Source organism: Oxyura jamaicensis, chromosome 22 (assembly GCF_011077185.1).
Source record: "Oxyura jamaicensis isolate SHBP4307 breed ruddy duck chromosome 22, BPBGC_Ojam_1.0, whole genome shotgun sequence".
Taxonomy (NCBI): Eukaryota; Metazoa; Chordata; class Aves; order Anseriformes; family Anatidae; genus Oxyura; species Oxyura jamaicensis.
Window position 1 is genome coordinate 4484683 of NC_048914.1, and position 16713 is coordinate 4501395.

Genomic DNA, 16713 nt, shown 5'->3' on the forward strand with positions numbered 1-16713 from the left:
CTATTGTTAGGTGCATAACACTTTTCTTACCACTAACCACAGCTGAGGAGGGCACTCATTAAGTGATGGGCAACATCATGCTGCTGCCGTAGAATTTTTCCTTTGGTTACTTCCCGAGCAGTGTCACCATAAGCCACAAACCTGAAATGACAAGGCGAGACTAGGTTTGCCTAGGTAAGTCCTTGGAGGAACACAGTGTGCACAAATTTACCAGTTCAGCCAAAATCAAGGCTGTGCTGTCCAGCATAGTCTATTATTCAGCTGGGACCTGACTCTCTGGTTTTGGCCCTTAGTGAATATCACTCCTATTATCTAAGATCTTGACTAAGCCAAGTTCTGCTCTTTAGATTATTTTGCTATTAATAATGTCACAATAAGTGGGTGGAAGTAGCTAATGGCTCTAAGCCACAAATGATCCCAAATGTTCCCAGTCTCTACTCTCCTGTAAACCTTGACAGATTGGGAGTGCTTAGTAAAATATTGTAACACTCAACACGCATTTACAAGGCAGCGATCTGTCCCATGACGGCTTCCAGATGTGTAGTGTGTGCAATTTCATAATTCAAGAACAGATTCTATTGCCCTCTGCAGATCCCCCATCAGGCTGTTCATAAATGCTGCTCATAATTAAATTAACCCACTAACTAGCCATGCAAATTTTGATAAGCAGTGACCAAAAAAATAAAAAGAGGAAACTGTTGAGATGCTCTCAAAAAATGACAGGGTTGTCTTCAGAGATTATTTATCATTATGAGAGGATTTGTTTTCTCCCTTCCTGTTTGCCAAATTCCACTTTGTCCCTTCATACATGACAACTGTTTTAAGGCTTTAATCTAATAATTAGGAGCTGAATTTTGCCACCCTTACTCAAGCTGTCTGCTGTCTTACTCTCTGAACAGCCTTTCTGGAATCAAAGCAAGCCACTATTCTGTGTGTGGGTAGCAGGATCAGGCTTTAGTTTTTAAAATCCAACTCATGCCCAGCCCAAGTAGCAGTGAAAGAACAAAAATATGCACACACACACTCACTCTCAAGCCAAGGAGAAGAAGCTGCATTTTATCTAGCCCTCCTCTGACCTCGGAAGGGAAGAGAGGGACTTCAGCAAAGATTTCACAAGGGATGCTACGAATAATGGGCTGTTGTTTTTTGTCAGAAACAATGGCTCACAGCTCTGACACGTGAGATCTGCCTGTAGTAGTATCCAGGTTCCCCACAATAACTGCGCTATATTAACTTGAAAAAGAGCTGGAGTTATTACACCTGGTTTATATCTATGGCTGAACAATATGTCCTTACATAGTAAAGTGTTAGCTGAGGGAGGTGGTTTGGGTGGAGGCTGAGTGCGGAAATGGAGGCCAGATAACAAAAGCAGAGTATCTATCTATCTATATATATGTCATTCTAAGGATTCTTGGCTGAAGTAGGCCCACTAGTCCATGTAGTCCACTGTTCAGGCAGTCCAGTGCAGTTAATCCTGATGCACTCTGAATTTCTCCGGCATTGCCAGCTCCTCAGACTTTGCCACATGGATATCAGGAGTTCTTCTTAAGGTGCCATCACTTGGAGTCCCGTAACTATTTGAGAATCTTGGCTCCAAGAAAGGGACGTATAGGGTAGTGCCTACTAGACTAGGACTCAGCATTTGTGTTTTTGTGTGGTACAAATCCTAGTGGTGTTTCCATGCTGTTTTCTCAGTTCAGCTTAGTTCTGCCTTTGTTGTTCATGCTTACAACTCTAAACCTAAGGGGGAAAACTGTAAGTATTGCTACAAAATAAATGATAACTACTGAGCATTTTTACTTTAGTGAATTCTGTACAACCGCAGTGACTTCACTGGGATTACATGTGCTTTGCTTAGGGGCGGATTTGGTTCAGTGGATGTAATTAAAAAAAATTACTCATTTTTAAGATTGGCTTTACTTGTTGCCCGATACATTTGTTAATTATTGGGTGGAATACTCAAAATTGCATCATTTTGCAATGACGTGCAATACCTCTGTGTCTATTAATTAATTAAGCCTCATAGTTCCTTGTGAGGTAGGGAAACTACTTTGAAGCATTGTGATTCGAGCGATATAATCCACGATGATGAATAAGCCAAGCCCAGATACGCACCGTGTTCCCATAGTGCAGGCCTGGGAGTGAGCAAGGGGCTTTGCAGCAGCCTCCACAGGCACAGGCAATTTTCATTGTATGTGTGTGAAACTCCGCTCCTCCCTAAAGGAGAAGGTTAACATATGTGCAGATCTGGGAACGATTCAAGAAACAATAAGAGGATTCCCAAATGGGATGTGAAGCGAACAGCCCACATGCCAAGTGTTAAATCATCCCCGTGGCTGCGGTACAGACAGGGGAATGTCAGGGCTGTTGTGCTGGTGGGCTGGGGCCTTTCCAAACGCAGCTGCTGGAGCAACCTGCCTGCTCCACACAGGTACACGGGGGGCTCTTCTCTCTGCAGACTTCTGCTCGCAGATTTCTCTTGTGCAGGATGCTGAGGTCCAGCAGTGCAACTCTTCCAGGCCTTGCTTGTCCTGAGGTCCTTTGTGAGCAGGTTTCCACCCCTTATTTCTCGCTGCAAAATTTAGGAGACAGAACTAAGCTTTGATTCCTGAGGATCTGCTGCTGTTCTGTACTTGGAGCACAGAAGGCAAACCAAACGAGCAGAGACCTTGATCTGCACCACATCAAGGCTCGTTTTAGCCCCTGTTCTCCCATGACAAGGAGCGTAAGAGCAAATGTCAGGAGACTGCAGGTGAGGGATGCAACAAAGCTTTAGGGCTTTGCAAAGACGTTGTAAGGAACTTAAAGAGAGCTTGTCAGCAGGAAGTTGTTGGCAGATAACAATTAGATAAAAGGACTTCCACTCCCTGCCTTCTAATACTATAGACAACTGTTCATCACTTATGTTAGTCCTCAAATGAAGTCTGAAACATCTTGGATGTGTCGGACCATCTTTTAGTCTAGCTGTGAGCTACATTATTTATTTTGATTCATGGAAACATGAGTGACTGGTTTATATTAGGTCATGGCTGTGGGAGAGGCAAAAAGGAAATGTTTTGCCATGTTGTCGTGCTCTCAGTTTGACTGCTACACCGGCCTGAACTGCTGTGTCGGATGATATATAAGTTTGTGCACTGAGGTTACTTCCAGTGACAAACTTTTCTCTGAGTTTAATGAAGGGCCATTGTTCAGTACACCTGCAGATTGGGCACAGACTGATTACAGCAGTGGCTTATACACCTGACACTGGAACAGGGCTTTCAAATGTCCAGCCACTGGGACCACATCTTTAGAAAAGCCCAAAGTACCCAAATTTTTCCAAAGTCAGCTGTGCTTGTATGGTCTCTGATGACATGGTCCTGTGCTCTTTTGATTCTCTGTTCAGTGCAAAGTAAGTGATAAGAGCCTTAAATGAGAATGTGTTAGGGGAAAAAAAAGTAACACAGACATGGCAATGCACAGCGTCATGTGAATGCAACTGCTTTCTTTCTAGACTCATGGGGAGCAAACATGGGTAACTGCACACACAGCACAGTCAATTTGTGACCCAGATAACCTGCTAATAGCTGTAGTAAGTAACTGTAGCTCAGCCAGAGACTATTTCTGTCTCTCTGCATGGTACTACACTGTATCAGTTCTAGTGTCCCTATCCTCAAGCTCCTCAGAGTCCAGTGCAGAATGATTTACGAGTTGCTCAGGAAAATCAGATTTCTGTAAGGATCATGTAATTTGCAGAGTTTGTGGCAGAAGAAACCCTAAACTAAAGAATGGTTTGGTAAATCAGAATGTGCTTGGCTTTGGCAAGGTGGATGCTGTTATGATAAAGTGGGTTTCCTGCTGTCTTCTCCCTCTCTCTCCCGCTTTACAGATCCATCAGGTGTTTCCTCCAAGGCATATATATTTCCCATAATATTAGAATGAAAAGATGTCATTTCTGACAGGTTGTGTACATAGATGATGTCTTTATTATGATAGAGATATATACACTGATTGATTGGTAAATTTGAGTCAAGTAATGAAAGCTTGTGAGAAGATAGTCTCCAACTTGTCAAAATGCTATTTAATCACTAGCCTAAAGATTCGTTACCTGAGGAGGAGACCTGTGGCTAATGGGTGTAATTGCCTGCAGTTAGCACAGGACTGCAGAGATACTCTGCAGAGGCTGAAAGTGGAGTTGCTCCCACCTTTTCCCCCAGGCTAAGCCATCAGTGCCTGTTCTTGCATCCTCTTGGGCAGCAGTGCAGCAGCCAGTGCATAAAAACCCGCTTCTACCTCTTTGGTCCCTTTCTTGCCTGAAGAAAAAATTTGTCAGCACCTTCCTCTATCTGGCATAGCTTGCATCTCGCTTTGCATTATCGGCCACTTGTCTACATTAAAGGTGGCACTGGGGTTGGATCTGCTGTTCAGGTAAGGACTCCTAACCCTAGTACCAGTGTCAATTGGTCCGTGCAGGGCACGGCTGGATCTGCCTTGCAAGCCTGGTGATGAATGACACCTTCCCCTAGCAAAATCCTTCCCCCTCTCCTCTGTTAATCTCACTTCACCCGATACTGCATAGACAAGATAAGTGTGAGCTGGACAAGAAAGAACAATGTCAGGACCAAATACTTGTCTGGTCATACAGCTTCGCTAAGGCTGTTGTGTTCAGCGTACATCGTAATCCTGGTTGGCAAGATTCTTACATCGCTGCTATTTCAGTTACAGAGTGATTAAATGAGCTTTGTTCCTAAGACAACTGTTCAGGGCTGATTCTACCTACAGTAAAGCTGGAGAGATGGTGCTGAGCAAATGGTTTATCCAACAGATTGCAGGTCTTTTCCATGAGCAGACACCAGTTCTCTCATAACTCTTTGTTGTTCAACGTGACTTTCCCCAACAATTCTTGATCTGCAGCAGTCCTTTGACACAGCTTGATACCTGAGCAGCATCTGATTGAATGGCTTTTGTTTCACGTGGTCTTGTTGCTGCTTCTGGACTAGCACAATGCTTGCAAACAAAGCTATGTATCTGAAATTTGCCTCTAAGAATATCCTGCAATATGGGCCTAATTTAAATTGCTGAAGACGAAGGAGAAACTCCTGCTGACTTCTTGCTCTTAATCAAGACCATGTTTATATAAATGTTGCTTCAGTCAATGTCCCTACTGAAAAAAAACTATTTAAAATTATCTTAGGGAACGAGCTCAAACAGCCATAAGCATCACAACTAATAAAATAATTCAATTAAATTCTTTACAGTATATTTTTTTATGTTTGTCCCACTTAACTGACATTGACAAAGGAATTTCCCCACTGTATAACCCCTGTGACTCATACCTCGTAATTTCTCCTTGCCACTAAGAGAGCTGAAAGCTATGATGTAAATAAAGAGGGCATCTCCGCAGCAGCTGGAGGTGTTATCTCGACTTGGATAAACTGTAGCTGCTACTGCTGAGAAGTTGTTCTGTAGCTAAGTTGTTTTCTCTGTTGCAGGGTTTTGGATGTCCGAGGAAAGGAGAACAGCAGATTCGTCTTAGACCCAACAGGAAGGTTCCACTGGTGTGATGCTGTTCCACTGCAGGAGGCTCTTCTGGTGGGTGTGGGGTAATTGCCTTCAGCGTTTTCATGCGTCTTCCTCCTTGTTCTCCTAGGAATAAACCAGGGCTTCAAGGCACAGATCTGGGTGGAGGGCACAGCTCTCTAGTTTACTGTTTGTTTAGCTGCATTCTCTTGGCTGACCCTGCCCTGAAGGAGAGGCAGAGCCCATTACCCCCTTTCTCAGGAGTGAGTTGCAGATAAAAGATCTTGACTAGGGTCACGTAAAGACTCTGTCAGAGTGATGGGAGCTGAAGGCTCATTCCATGGACATATTTGCTACAGTTTAGGTGGTAACCTGGGAACAGGGAAGGATCTCCAAGGTAACAAGGGATCAGTAATGCCTTCCGTGTTCATCTAAAGCAGGGTAGGCATCCTGTCTCAGGAGAGGATCTCAGCAGATGTACAAGGGAAGGTCTGATTGACACCTATCTTTTTCTTACATTTTGCATGTTGTGTTTCCATACCCCTGTGTCCCTAACACTATTGATCTGGATATCTTTAAGGCTGGTTTATTTATTTCATGTGTCTAATCCGTAAAAGAACAAATCCTATCTAGAAATGGCAGGTTGTGCTCAGAGCTGCCAGAGAGCTGAGAGTAGGCAACCAAATCTTGCAATGAGGTGATCAAAGATTTCATCAAAAATACAGAATGTTCAAGCTGTTCTGCCAGCTGGGAGACTTGTAGCAGGCTGGAATTCATGCTGCTTGAAATGCTGCAGCTTCCTTCCAAGCAAATAAAAGGACCCTATTGCCCAGCAACCTCCAAAATAGGATTAGTCATTACAAATGGGCAAATATCCCAATAGTCTTGGAAGCTCGGCTCTGAGAATTGAAGGGTAATGTTTTGAAAAGATCTTACAGGCGGGCTTACATGAGGAAAAGGCTTACAGTTGCTAGTGTGTCCTAATTCCCCATGTGCCACTTTTGTATTGTACTTTTTGTGTTGTATTTTTGTGTAGCTTAGCTAGACTATGCAAGAGGCTCTCTGTGAAGTTTAAGAATGTCCACAAGGAAAATAAGAGCATGATAGCTATTGCACTTCATGCCCGTGCAGTGTCTTCCTTTGCAATCGTATTTCTGGGACAGGCAAGCCCTTAAAGATTTGGGAGTCTAAGGTGCATTTTTGGGAATGAGTTGGGTGCATGGCAGAGTCTCAGACCATGCTCTGGGTTTTCTAAAGCTATATTTTAAAACTCATTTAGGTGTTTAAAGGTGCAGGTATACTTATATGGGCTTTGTCATGACACTTCAGTATTTCTTTCTGTTTGGGAACCGTGGAAAACTAGATAATATTCCTTACAGAAGCTCCTCCAGGATGTCCATGCAGAACATAGGGCATCTAAACACACAAAAATATGATTCCCTGTGATTTTTACATGAGGTATACATTCTGAAGTGATTTAAATGTTTTGGGGGAATTTTAACCTTCATTTTAATAATGCATAGATGTTTGAGAATTAATATTTTTTTCCTTAACCTCATCAATAAAGTAATAAATGACAGATGTCGGTCATTCTTGGTCCCGGGTTGGAAGGAAGGCCCAAGTCCTTCCCAGTGTCTTCAGACTGGCTAACCTGTTCCTACTGCTCACTCGCTGCTCAGACTGCTCCTGTTGATCTTGTAATTGCATATTTCCTCAGCAGAGTTCAGCAGTAATAGTTTTTCCAATTGTTCCTATAGAATAAGCTATAAAATAGATTGTGTTTTTAATTGTTTAGCTTCATTCAGAAGACTAATCATTGGACTTCAGGCATGTTACATTAAATACAGCTAAAGGTTTCATTATTCAATTTAAACTAATCTAATTAGTTAGAGACAATCATTTAATTTGGTTATGATTCTAATCTCTCATCAGGAAACTTCTCCCTGACAAAGACCCTTGTTTCTGTTTGGGAAAAAAAAGCAGCCAAGGAATGAACATTGCACAGATACACTCATCCCACAGTGCCTGGCTGGTTACCGTGGTCATTAATGCTGTGCCTCCGACAAGCCTGGTTTGGGGACTTGCCCATACCACCTACCAACCCTGAGATGCCAGCCATGCTAAGCAGTACGCACTCCCCAGTACTACATTTTTCCAGGCTAATTAGTTCATTTGAGCAATGTGAACAATTAGCCTGGAGGGGAGGGAGGGAAGACCAGGACAAAACAGTTATTAAGCTCCTGGCATGAAGCTGCTGTTGTCGCTTTGTTCTATAGTTTTGTTACTTTATGCTGATATAAATTGTTTTTTTTCACTTCTGTAAGATACATTTGGAATCCAACTACTTCAGGGGAAATACTTTGGTTTATATATAGTCACTTTCTACCCACAGACGTTACAAAGCTAAGAAACGGTTTAAATCTCTGTAACTGAAGAAACAAATCTAAAATCAACTTATTAGCCGTTTTATCAGAATTCTGTTTTAATTTTAGAGTGGCAAGGACCCAGCAGCACTGAACCTGCAGGATCACATTTTGGTCTGTGTCTTTGGCGATGCAAACTCACCACTGATTGGGCTGCAGGACTTCGTGATGCCCTTAAGAGCTAGTAACTTCATCTACCATGAGCTGAAAGATATTGTTTTTCTTGGGTCTTTGGAATATCTGCAGAGAGAATGGAAATTTATTCAGAATTTCCCAAAGCTGTGGTTATTCTCAGTAAGAATTTTTTGTATTTTGTCTCTTCCTCTTCCTTCCTTACTCTAGCTCTCCTGCACACTTCTGAATACATTTTAGAAGTTTTTAATAGTAGATAGCACAATTCACATTCAAAAAGTACCAAAATTGGCTCAGGCTCTAGACTCCAGTTTGAGTCCAAGATACTGTACGAAAACTTTCCATTCTTAACTACTTATTTTCTTCTGAGGGAGTCTCAGATTTCTCTGGTTACCTGCAGAAGCACTGAGAAGCTAATCCTGATTGGAAATGGGAAATTGTCCAATGAATTGCCAGTCTAGACCCGAGAGCTTCATTGTCTGACCAAAGCTGCTCATATTTGGAGGTGCTTCCAAAATGCTATTTGCCAGCTGGGTTCAAAACAAATTTTCTGTTCACCTTTCACCCTTAATGATCCTTGATGTTCAGGTTCCTCAGATTTCTCCTTATCAGTATTTGTTTGGTTTTATCAGGGCAGTGCTCTCTGGTGTGCAGATCTGTGGGCAGTTAATGTCCGGGATTGCTCTGCTTGTGCCATTCTGTCTTCCAATACCACTGCTTCCAGCAATCCTTCCCTGGTGGACACGGAAAGCATCCTAGCCACTCTGAACATCCGATCCATGCAGGATAAGCCCAGCTCAGCCTCACTAGGTAAGCGTGTTTCCCTTTGCCTGCAAGCATGCCGATGTGACAAATAAGGGGACTAAAGGAGGAGGAATTAAGGGGCCACTTGTCACTACTCTGAGCCCTAGCCTGTCTCTTCTGAATATAAATACGCCAATTAAAATGGCCAGAAGTTCATTTTAGCCTTGCTGGTTGGACAGCCTAGTCCAATTCCTGTAGCTACAGATTTGCAAAGGAATGGAAATCCAAAATTGCTCATGGAAATACACGAGTTCCTCCTGAAAATTCTGAGTGAAGCTTCAAGGTTTCCAGTAAGGAGACAATGGTTAGAGGGTAAATGGTAACCAGAGCTGGTAACTTCCGTGTTTACTCACAAAAGCACATGTGAGTGGAGGCCCTGTCCATCCTTCAAAAGGAGAAAAACAATACCTCTCCCTTGACGCTTGAGAAGGTGGACTCTCTGTTCCCATGCAAACAGAGCTCATAGCACAAACCTGCAATGGAAGCAAAAACAGCTTCAGCCCAGTAGAATATTTATTGTGTCTCTTCCTTCCTTAATTTGGCAAAAGAGCTAAGATTTGTCCTCCTCTTGAGAATGTGGAAGTATTAATTAACTGAAGACAGGCTGAGAAATGGATGGTTCTCTTAAGTGTTTCCCCTATACTTTATTATCATTCTAGGCTTTTAAAACAACGACTGTGCCAAAGAAAAGATTAGAGTGAGGCAGAGACATTTTTTTTTTTAAAATAATAACTAGACAAAATAATACCAGCATACAGTGTATACTAGCAGAACAGAAGAAAAATGATTTATAAGGGATATTTGAGTAAGAGGTAATTGTGACTTGAATAGATTACTTTTAACTAATGTATTTATCGCTACCTAGATATAAAGATATATGGAACTCTTTATTGATCGTATATAGAGAGGAAGTAAATAATATGTACTTATATATATATAATTTATGTTTCTCTGTAGTGACAGATACAGATACTGTACCTACTGCATCTTTATACCTATATATGGAAAAGAGAGACACTCCGGGCAAAAAGGGTATTTCATCCTATCAATCACTGTCCTACTACCCTCCAGCATTTTTTTGCTTAATGACTCATAATCACAGTACATGGTGTGCAGAGCTCTGAACTACAATGTGTGTGTATGTATCACAGAGATGTGAGCATCTGTTCATCAAAGCCTTCCCAAGCTGCCTTGCAGAGTTCATACTTATTTCTCTTTGAGGTGGTAGCTTTTGGCTCGCTTTGTCTCCTTCTAGCCGAAGACCACAGGGACTTAACGCTGACATAGGTGTGACGAGTTGAATAAGCTGAGGCATGGCTGGTTAGACAATTTACCAGGCATATCACTGTCAGAACCACCACCACCTGCATGCTTAGAGTTCTTTTTTTTTATTATTATTATTTTTTAAACCACAAGCATGTATTTTTTCCCTCACTTCCCTTGCATAGATGGGCATGTGGTGAGTTGCATCAGAAAAGTGGATCTTATGGATTTAGATCTGTTCGACATCCTTGCTATCATGAGAGAGAGGAGAAACTTTTGTTTAGTGGCACTGAAAAAAAACAATCAAGTTCTGTAGTGGCATGGTCCCTGAGAAAGGCTATCCAAAGGATTTCTTCTTGTGCAGAAAGAGGCTAGCAGTGAGAACAGTTAGAGCAGAGACAAGCAGACACAATTGTTCGTGTATTCCAGCTAACACTGATACAGCACATCAGAACCAGCCCCAATATACAACACCTTTCAGGAGTGAGCAGTCGGGGCTGCTTGGTCCACTGTCCTGGGTAAAGAAGGGCCTAGGCATCAGAACAGGCATGGAAGTCAGTGCTTCTGGGTTTCCTCCTGGTTTTGAGAAGGGTCAGGATCAAGTGAGGGACATGTTGTCAAAGCTTCTTCTACTATACATATTATCTATACTCTAGTATTTAGCTCTGAGACTTGTTTAAAGCCAGATAAATTCAAGCTCACAATGCAGTAATGCACAGAGCAAATTATTCTTGTTATTACATGTTACTGTGATCAGTTATTTCTGAAAGATTGATTCAAATTAGAGGGGTTAGATTCTGTTACCATTTTTACTGGCGTAGCATTGTCTTCCCCTAGCTGAGAAAATACTGTATTTCTAAACCCACTCTGGTTTATCCATTTTAGGTCTTTCACTTTGCATATTTATGAGGTACCTATTGCCTAGCTCAGATGCTAGTGAGTTGTTGCTCCATAAACTGACTACAGTTCCAGTCTAATACATCTTTGGCTACTCAGTTAAGATCATGCCTCAGATTTACAGTGTTTTCTGCAGCCAGAAAAGCAGTATTCACTTACAGGATATCATCATCAATAAAAAAAGATATATTTACAAAATAAAGCTAAGACACAAGTTTCACTTCTTTCTCCAGCCAGCCACTAAATCTGTCAGTGATTCAGCCTTTGTAAAAATTAGCTCCCTCTCCTTGTACGTTCATTAGGTATGTTGTTTAAAAAAAAAAAACCATCCAATTTTCTTCTTTGCTGCTGTAATTATAGGCCTGCAATCTTAGGTTAGGATTCTCATAGCAGGAGCTCCTGCTGATTCAACTGCAAGATTAAGGCTGTGTCTTGCGCTCTTACAGGGCTTTGCCTCTGAAAGCCTCCAGGCACATTACAAATGTGTGCTCCTATAAGACAGTAAATTACTGGTAGGTTGTTGCCATCTAGTTTTGGATCAAGGTGCCCAGAATGGAAACAGAGTGCACGTCCCCACTCTCACTGTTCCAGCCCCTCCCTCCCCCCACTTCCCCCCATTATTATTTTGTAGGAATTCATCTCAGAGAAGACAGAACTTTTACTGATTAAAACAATGGGATTAAGCAAATGGGAGTTCATGGGAGTCAGCAGATGAGGAGAGGTTCTGGGAAAAGAGAGACTCAGATTCAAACGGGAAGGATGGCTTCTATCAGAATTTAATCTTTCTCGCTCCCTTTCCCCCCAACAGAGTAGGGCCACCCTTAACAGCTCAGGTGCTTTGGTAAGCAGCAAACACAGTCCCACTTTGGAGGCTGTAACAAGGCACAAATCAATTGTACTTCCCGAGGTTTTAGATTTCAGTGTGAGCCTTTCACACCCAACCAACCCAGGCCCGTTCTGTGCTTTACCTGCCCGATGGGGTAGAGAATTAGACATCTCTTAGAGAAACCAGGACCCACACAGAGGTAAACATTACTTAGACTTGCAAGAATGAGCGCTTACTAGGGTCAGTGCTGATGCCAAGGACTTCTAGTCTTTCCCATGGAAAATTTTAGGTTTTCCAGTAATGCTGTAATTATCACCCTGTCATGTCACAAAGCAAACAGGTTGGCAAACCTAGGTACCGAACTAAATAATCTGTGGCATAATCTAAACATGTAATGGTAATTAAATCTGACAACTTAATAAGCTACTGAAATTCAAATGTACAGTAGTAATCTACAATTAAGTAATCTTTTGTAATAGCACCCTGCCAGTTTGTAAGATTTCAGGTGGAGCGCTGTGTACTGTTTCATAGCAAAAATATTGACATAAGGGAAAGGTATCCAGGCAATGATCAGACACACATTCAAATCAACTGGTACAGCACATGGAAAGGTACAATAAAGGCAATGATTCATTTCAGGCATTCAGTTGCACCGTATTCAGAGATGCCTTGCTCCTCTTGGGCTTTTTCTGCTGTTTTGAGGGGTTGTGATGCCTGACATCCCCAATGAGGTTTTTGTCAGTCCGTCACCTAACCTCAGGGATAGTTGCTTAGAACAATGGTCTGCCTAGGACCCTGCTGGGGCCTCCATCTCCAACATTCACTTGCAGCTCAGAGGGGAGAAGGAGCCATTACGTAGTATCTGGATGTCACGAAGTTCCATTTCTAGCAAAATCCTCAGCAGAGTTCAGATTTCATCATTTTGAGTGGATAATGTGCACAGTAAATAGTGTTCCTAATACTCAGTTACCCAGATGCTGTGCTGGGTAGCAAAGGAAAAACTCAGACATAATAGAAAGGGAGAAGAGATTAGATATAATCAAAACAGAGCAAGCAGATTTTGGATTGGGCTTGATTCTACTAAGTCAGCGAGTTGGCAAGAACTGGGAAGGAACAAGGACACACTTCTAGGAACTTCAGGATTGCTATTTTTTTAATTCATTTTTTTTTTTGTGATGGGTTTTCAGAACTCATGGTGTATATTTTGCCTTCATTCCTACAGCATGTGTCCCATCCAGTTTTGCAAAGCCTTCTTGAGGGGGAAGGATAAAACACGATGCTCTCCCTCAAAAACCCTCTGTATGCAAATTGGCTTACTGGGGGCTTTGGGCCAAACAACTCTGTAACCAGCACTGCTGCACCACAGAGGGTAATTATATTTCAGTTACAATGTCAATAAACAGCTCCCAGGAGAGTTTTTCTTTTTTTTTTTTTTTTTTTTTTTTTTTCATTCTTTGAAGCCATGAGAGAATAAAGTAAGCCTTGGAAAAGCAAACCAAGGCAAGAAACTTTCTAAATATAGGAAATGCTTTGGGATTTTTGCATGACAATAACATTATTTTTAGACATAGGGAAAAGATTTCCTGCATTTGTCAGTCTGAACCATTGTGCGTTAGTTGTTTTTTTTTTTTCCTCCTCTTTTCTGCTTCTACCAACATTCCTCTCCTCATGTTGTTATTGACTGTTTCTACAGATGCTGTTTTCAGAGGAAGAGCATTGGGGAATCAATCAGAGCCATGTTATAAAAGGATCCCTATCACTACAGAGCTGAGTAAGTTATTCTTTAAGAACAAATTTCACAGAAGCAATATGTGTGCTGCATTATTTATTTACCCCAGGCCCTTTTTAGAATTCACAGGCAGAAAGCGACAAGCACTACATGTCCAAGGAACATTAAAAGGTTTGACTTAGATGTTAATTCACTGGCTTTGAAGGAGTCAGGATGGTTTATCAGGAGAATAAATAAAACAAAGTGTTACGAAGGTCTCAGTGTGTAGCAAAACTCTGAAGCATCCATTTAGGATAAAGATAATGTCCTGTTTTTTTTTTTATTTATTTTTTATTCTGCTGGACTGGATCTCAGGAGATCTGATTTCTAGTCACGTGGCCCACATTAACCCCACCTTTTGTAACAGACTTCACTAAGGTATATAAATCAGAATCGTATTTTCCTGGTTTCCCCTTATTTTCAGTAAAGAAATAGAAACCACCAAAGGCAGCTCTACTCAGAGGATATCTAACTTGCCCTTTGGCTGTGCCTGCCTCTCTCTGATGATTTTAAAAAACACAGAGGAAGGCTGCATGGCCAGTTTTCATCTCACAACAAAACGAGGTGAACCAAAGCCTAATTCTCTGTTTCACCCCTGCCCTTTCTGAAGTACAGGTGATGGTTCCTTCCCCTTCTCTGGATTGTGGTGGGAGCTGCTGCAGGCTTCCTCCTTGTAAAAGTGGCTGTGAATGCACAGAGCCTCTTCGAAATAGTCTGCACTACAAAGCACTGTACAACAGCTGCACAGAGTCCAGTACTCGCGTGGACCTGTGTGCATGCCAGGACAGCCAGAGGGTGCAGGTGTTTTACTCTAGGCCACAGACACTTCTGTCCTTATTCCACAAGGCTCAGGCTCTCTAGCCTGCATTCATAACTGAAGCAACCCATGGAGCTCTTTCATTACTACTCTTGGCTGTTTTTCATCTTTGTCTTCGTCTCCTGATAGTTACACACTAGGTCCATTAATTAGGAACATGTGCACTGATTAACTGGTTACTAGTAACATAGCAGTCAGTGTCACAGCAGAGCGGTGTGGCTGGGCTGCCAGTCCCCAGTGACATGCATGTTTAGCTCCATTTAGAGTGCTGACACAAGAATGTAGCCACCACATTAGCATAGCATGTTGCTAGGCTTCATGGCTGGCCTCTGATCCATTTACTCAGGCTTTTTTTTTTCTTTCCTTTTCGATGCAATGCTGGTCAATGCTATGTGGGCTCAACAGTTCTGGGAGGGGCCCTTGCTTTGCAGTCCTCCCCAGGTCTGCAGCTGAGCCAAAGCTAGTGAGTAGCATCAGCATCTAGCAGGTGCTAGCAATACTTAATTTCAAAGAAGCTCTGGTGTACCGCTTGGTCCCAACGTGCACCTGGAGAGCTAATAGGTCAGTATGGGCAAAGCTGTTAGGTCCTGTGTGCTCCTTAGCCTAAAACTCTGAAGAACTAGTGCAAAACAAACAGCAAAAAATAGTGATAAGATGATGATGCCTTCTCCAGAGTCAATTCAGAACTGCTGAATTTCCCAGAGTGATATTTGGATATTCTCTTGCACTGTGGTTTAAACTTTTGCGTTGTGTCCAAAAGTCTCAGAAATGTTTTGAGCTGGCTACTGAGGCCCAGCTCCTCTGAGAAGATATTGTGCAGTCAAGCTAACGTCTTCAGACAGGCATTGCACCAGTGTGATTTCCCTCCAGGATGTGGTGTGTCAGTGGAGGGGAAAACATCTGCAATCTGTTGACATAACTTGGATTTTAGTCATGTCAGATCTTTGACAAAATAATGAATCGAGCCCAGTCCCTTAGCACATGGATGCCTGCTCCATTTGTAGTCTTCAACAGCATAGAAATATGTTCAGAGTTACAGGGATGGGCTAGGAAGGAAAATAACCCCAACAATTTAAAACCTGGAAGCTCAAAACAACTAAACAAAAACAGCTGGAGCTTTCTTGTGATTGTGAATAAGCTTCCTGTAAATCCCTCTGGTAGACCTTGATCTAGCCAAATGCTCACTTTTGTACCTACCTCTAGAAACAAGCTGCGAGGAATAATCCTCACGTGCCTGAAGCTGCAAGGGCTTTGCATGTTCCAGGCCATGGCCCATTTCCAGCTCGTAGCGCACCGGGTGCGGACCAAGAGCCTCCTGTGTCACTTTGTGTGTGACACACCGACACCAGCAATGCCATACGCGCTGCTGGTGCTGGTGCTGTTCAAAACCTGCCACAAGAGAAGCTAACACCCTTCGGGCCTTCGGTTGAAATCTTGACACCACTGAAGTCGAGAGGAGTTTTGCAATTCATCTTGATGGGCGGGAAGCGACCTATTCAGGAAGCTGAACAGAGCCAGACCTGCCGAGCCTGCTTGCCTCTGCGTTGCTTTCTTTGTGACCAGGACAGCGTGCCAGTGCCCCCCTGAGTGCCACAGGTGTGCCATGGTCCCACAGAGCTGTCCTCCAGCATCTACTGAGTTCATGGCATGTAGTCAGGGGCAGAGTTGACAGAATTAGCTGAGGGCCTGCACTCCTTCAAAGGGGGCTGGATTATTTTTTTCCTTGAGGAGCAGGAGAGTTGTGTGTTGTCATCATGCTTGCACACACTGCTGCTTCTCCTTGCCCAGTGGTGAGGTGTGCAGGAAAATAAGAAATGCTAAACCCGCCACTTTGCATCAGGCTGATGGAAGGGCAGATAAAAGGCAAGCTGCACATGTGGGTTTCTGCAGGCTCAAACCCACCAAGTTGAGCACGTTTCAATATATCGAGTATCTTCTCAATTTGTGAGCTGGTCATTGGGGTTACAGGCATGTTGTAAATAGTCATTCCTCTGAAAAAGTGGATTCTAGAAACCCGTGTCATAAAGGGCCAGAGATGTGGGGGAGAAATAGCAAAGTCATCTGCAGAGAAATAAGAGTTTTACCAATATGTAAAAGAGAAATAAAATAGTGTGGAGAAGTAAAGGGGGTCCCTTATTGTGGCTGAGACCATGCTTTTCATACCCAGACTCTACAAGCTAGGCAGTGGAGTCACACTGATTAATACCAGATGCAGGGCCAACTCCTAAAGGCCAGGGAGGGTGAAATATCTGTATTGAGAATACATGGCTGAAGGATGACAGCG

General features: G+C 42.7%; 1 protein-coding gene across 12 annotated transcripts in view; it reads left to right on the top strand.

Annotated features, from left to right (window-relative positions):
• The window catches only part of KCNU1 (potassium calcium-activated channel subfamily U member 1), a 204975-nt gene that overhangs the window by 60940 nt on the left and 127322 nt on the right, over positions 1–16713 (top strand). For all 12 annotated transcript variants that reach the window (XR_004755816.1, XR_004755817.1, XR_004755818.1 and 9 more), the window contains 4 exons: positions 5472–5571; positions 7992–8216; positions 8687–8864; positions 13538–13615. Coding sequence is in view for 6 of the 12 variants with exons in the window: in XM_035345241.1 (XP_035201132.1) it covers positions 5472–5571; positions 7992–8216; positions 8687–8864; positions 13538–13615 (581 nt within the window). In the remaining 6 variants the exon portion in view is untranslated. The remainder of the gene's footprint in view (positions 1–5471; positions 5572–7991; positions 8217–8686; positions 8865–13537; positions 13616–16713) is intronic.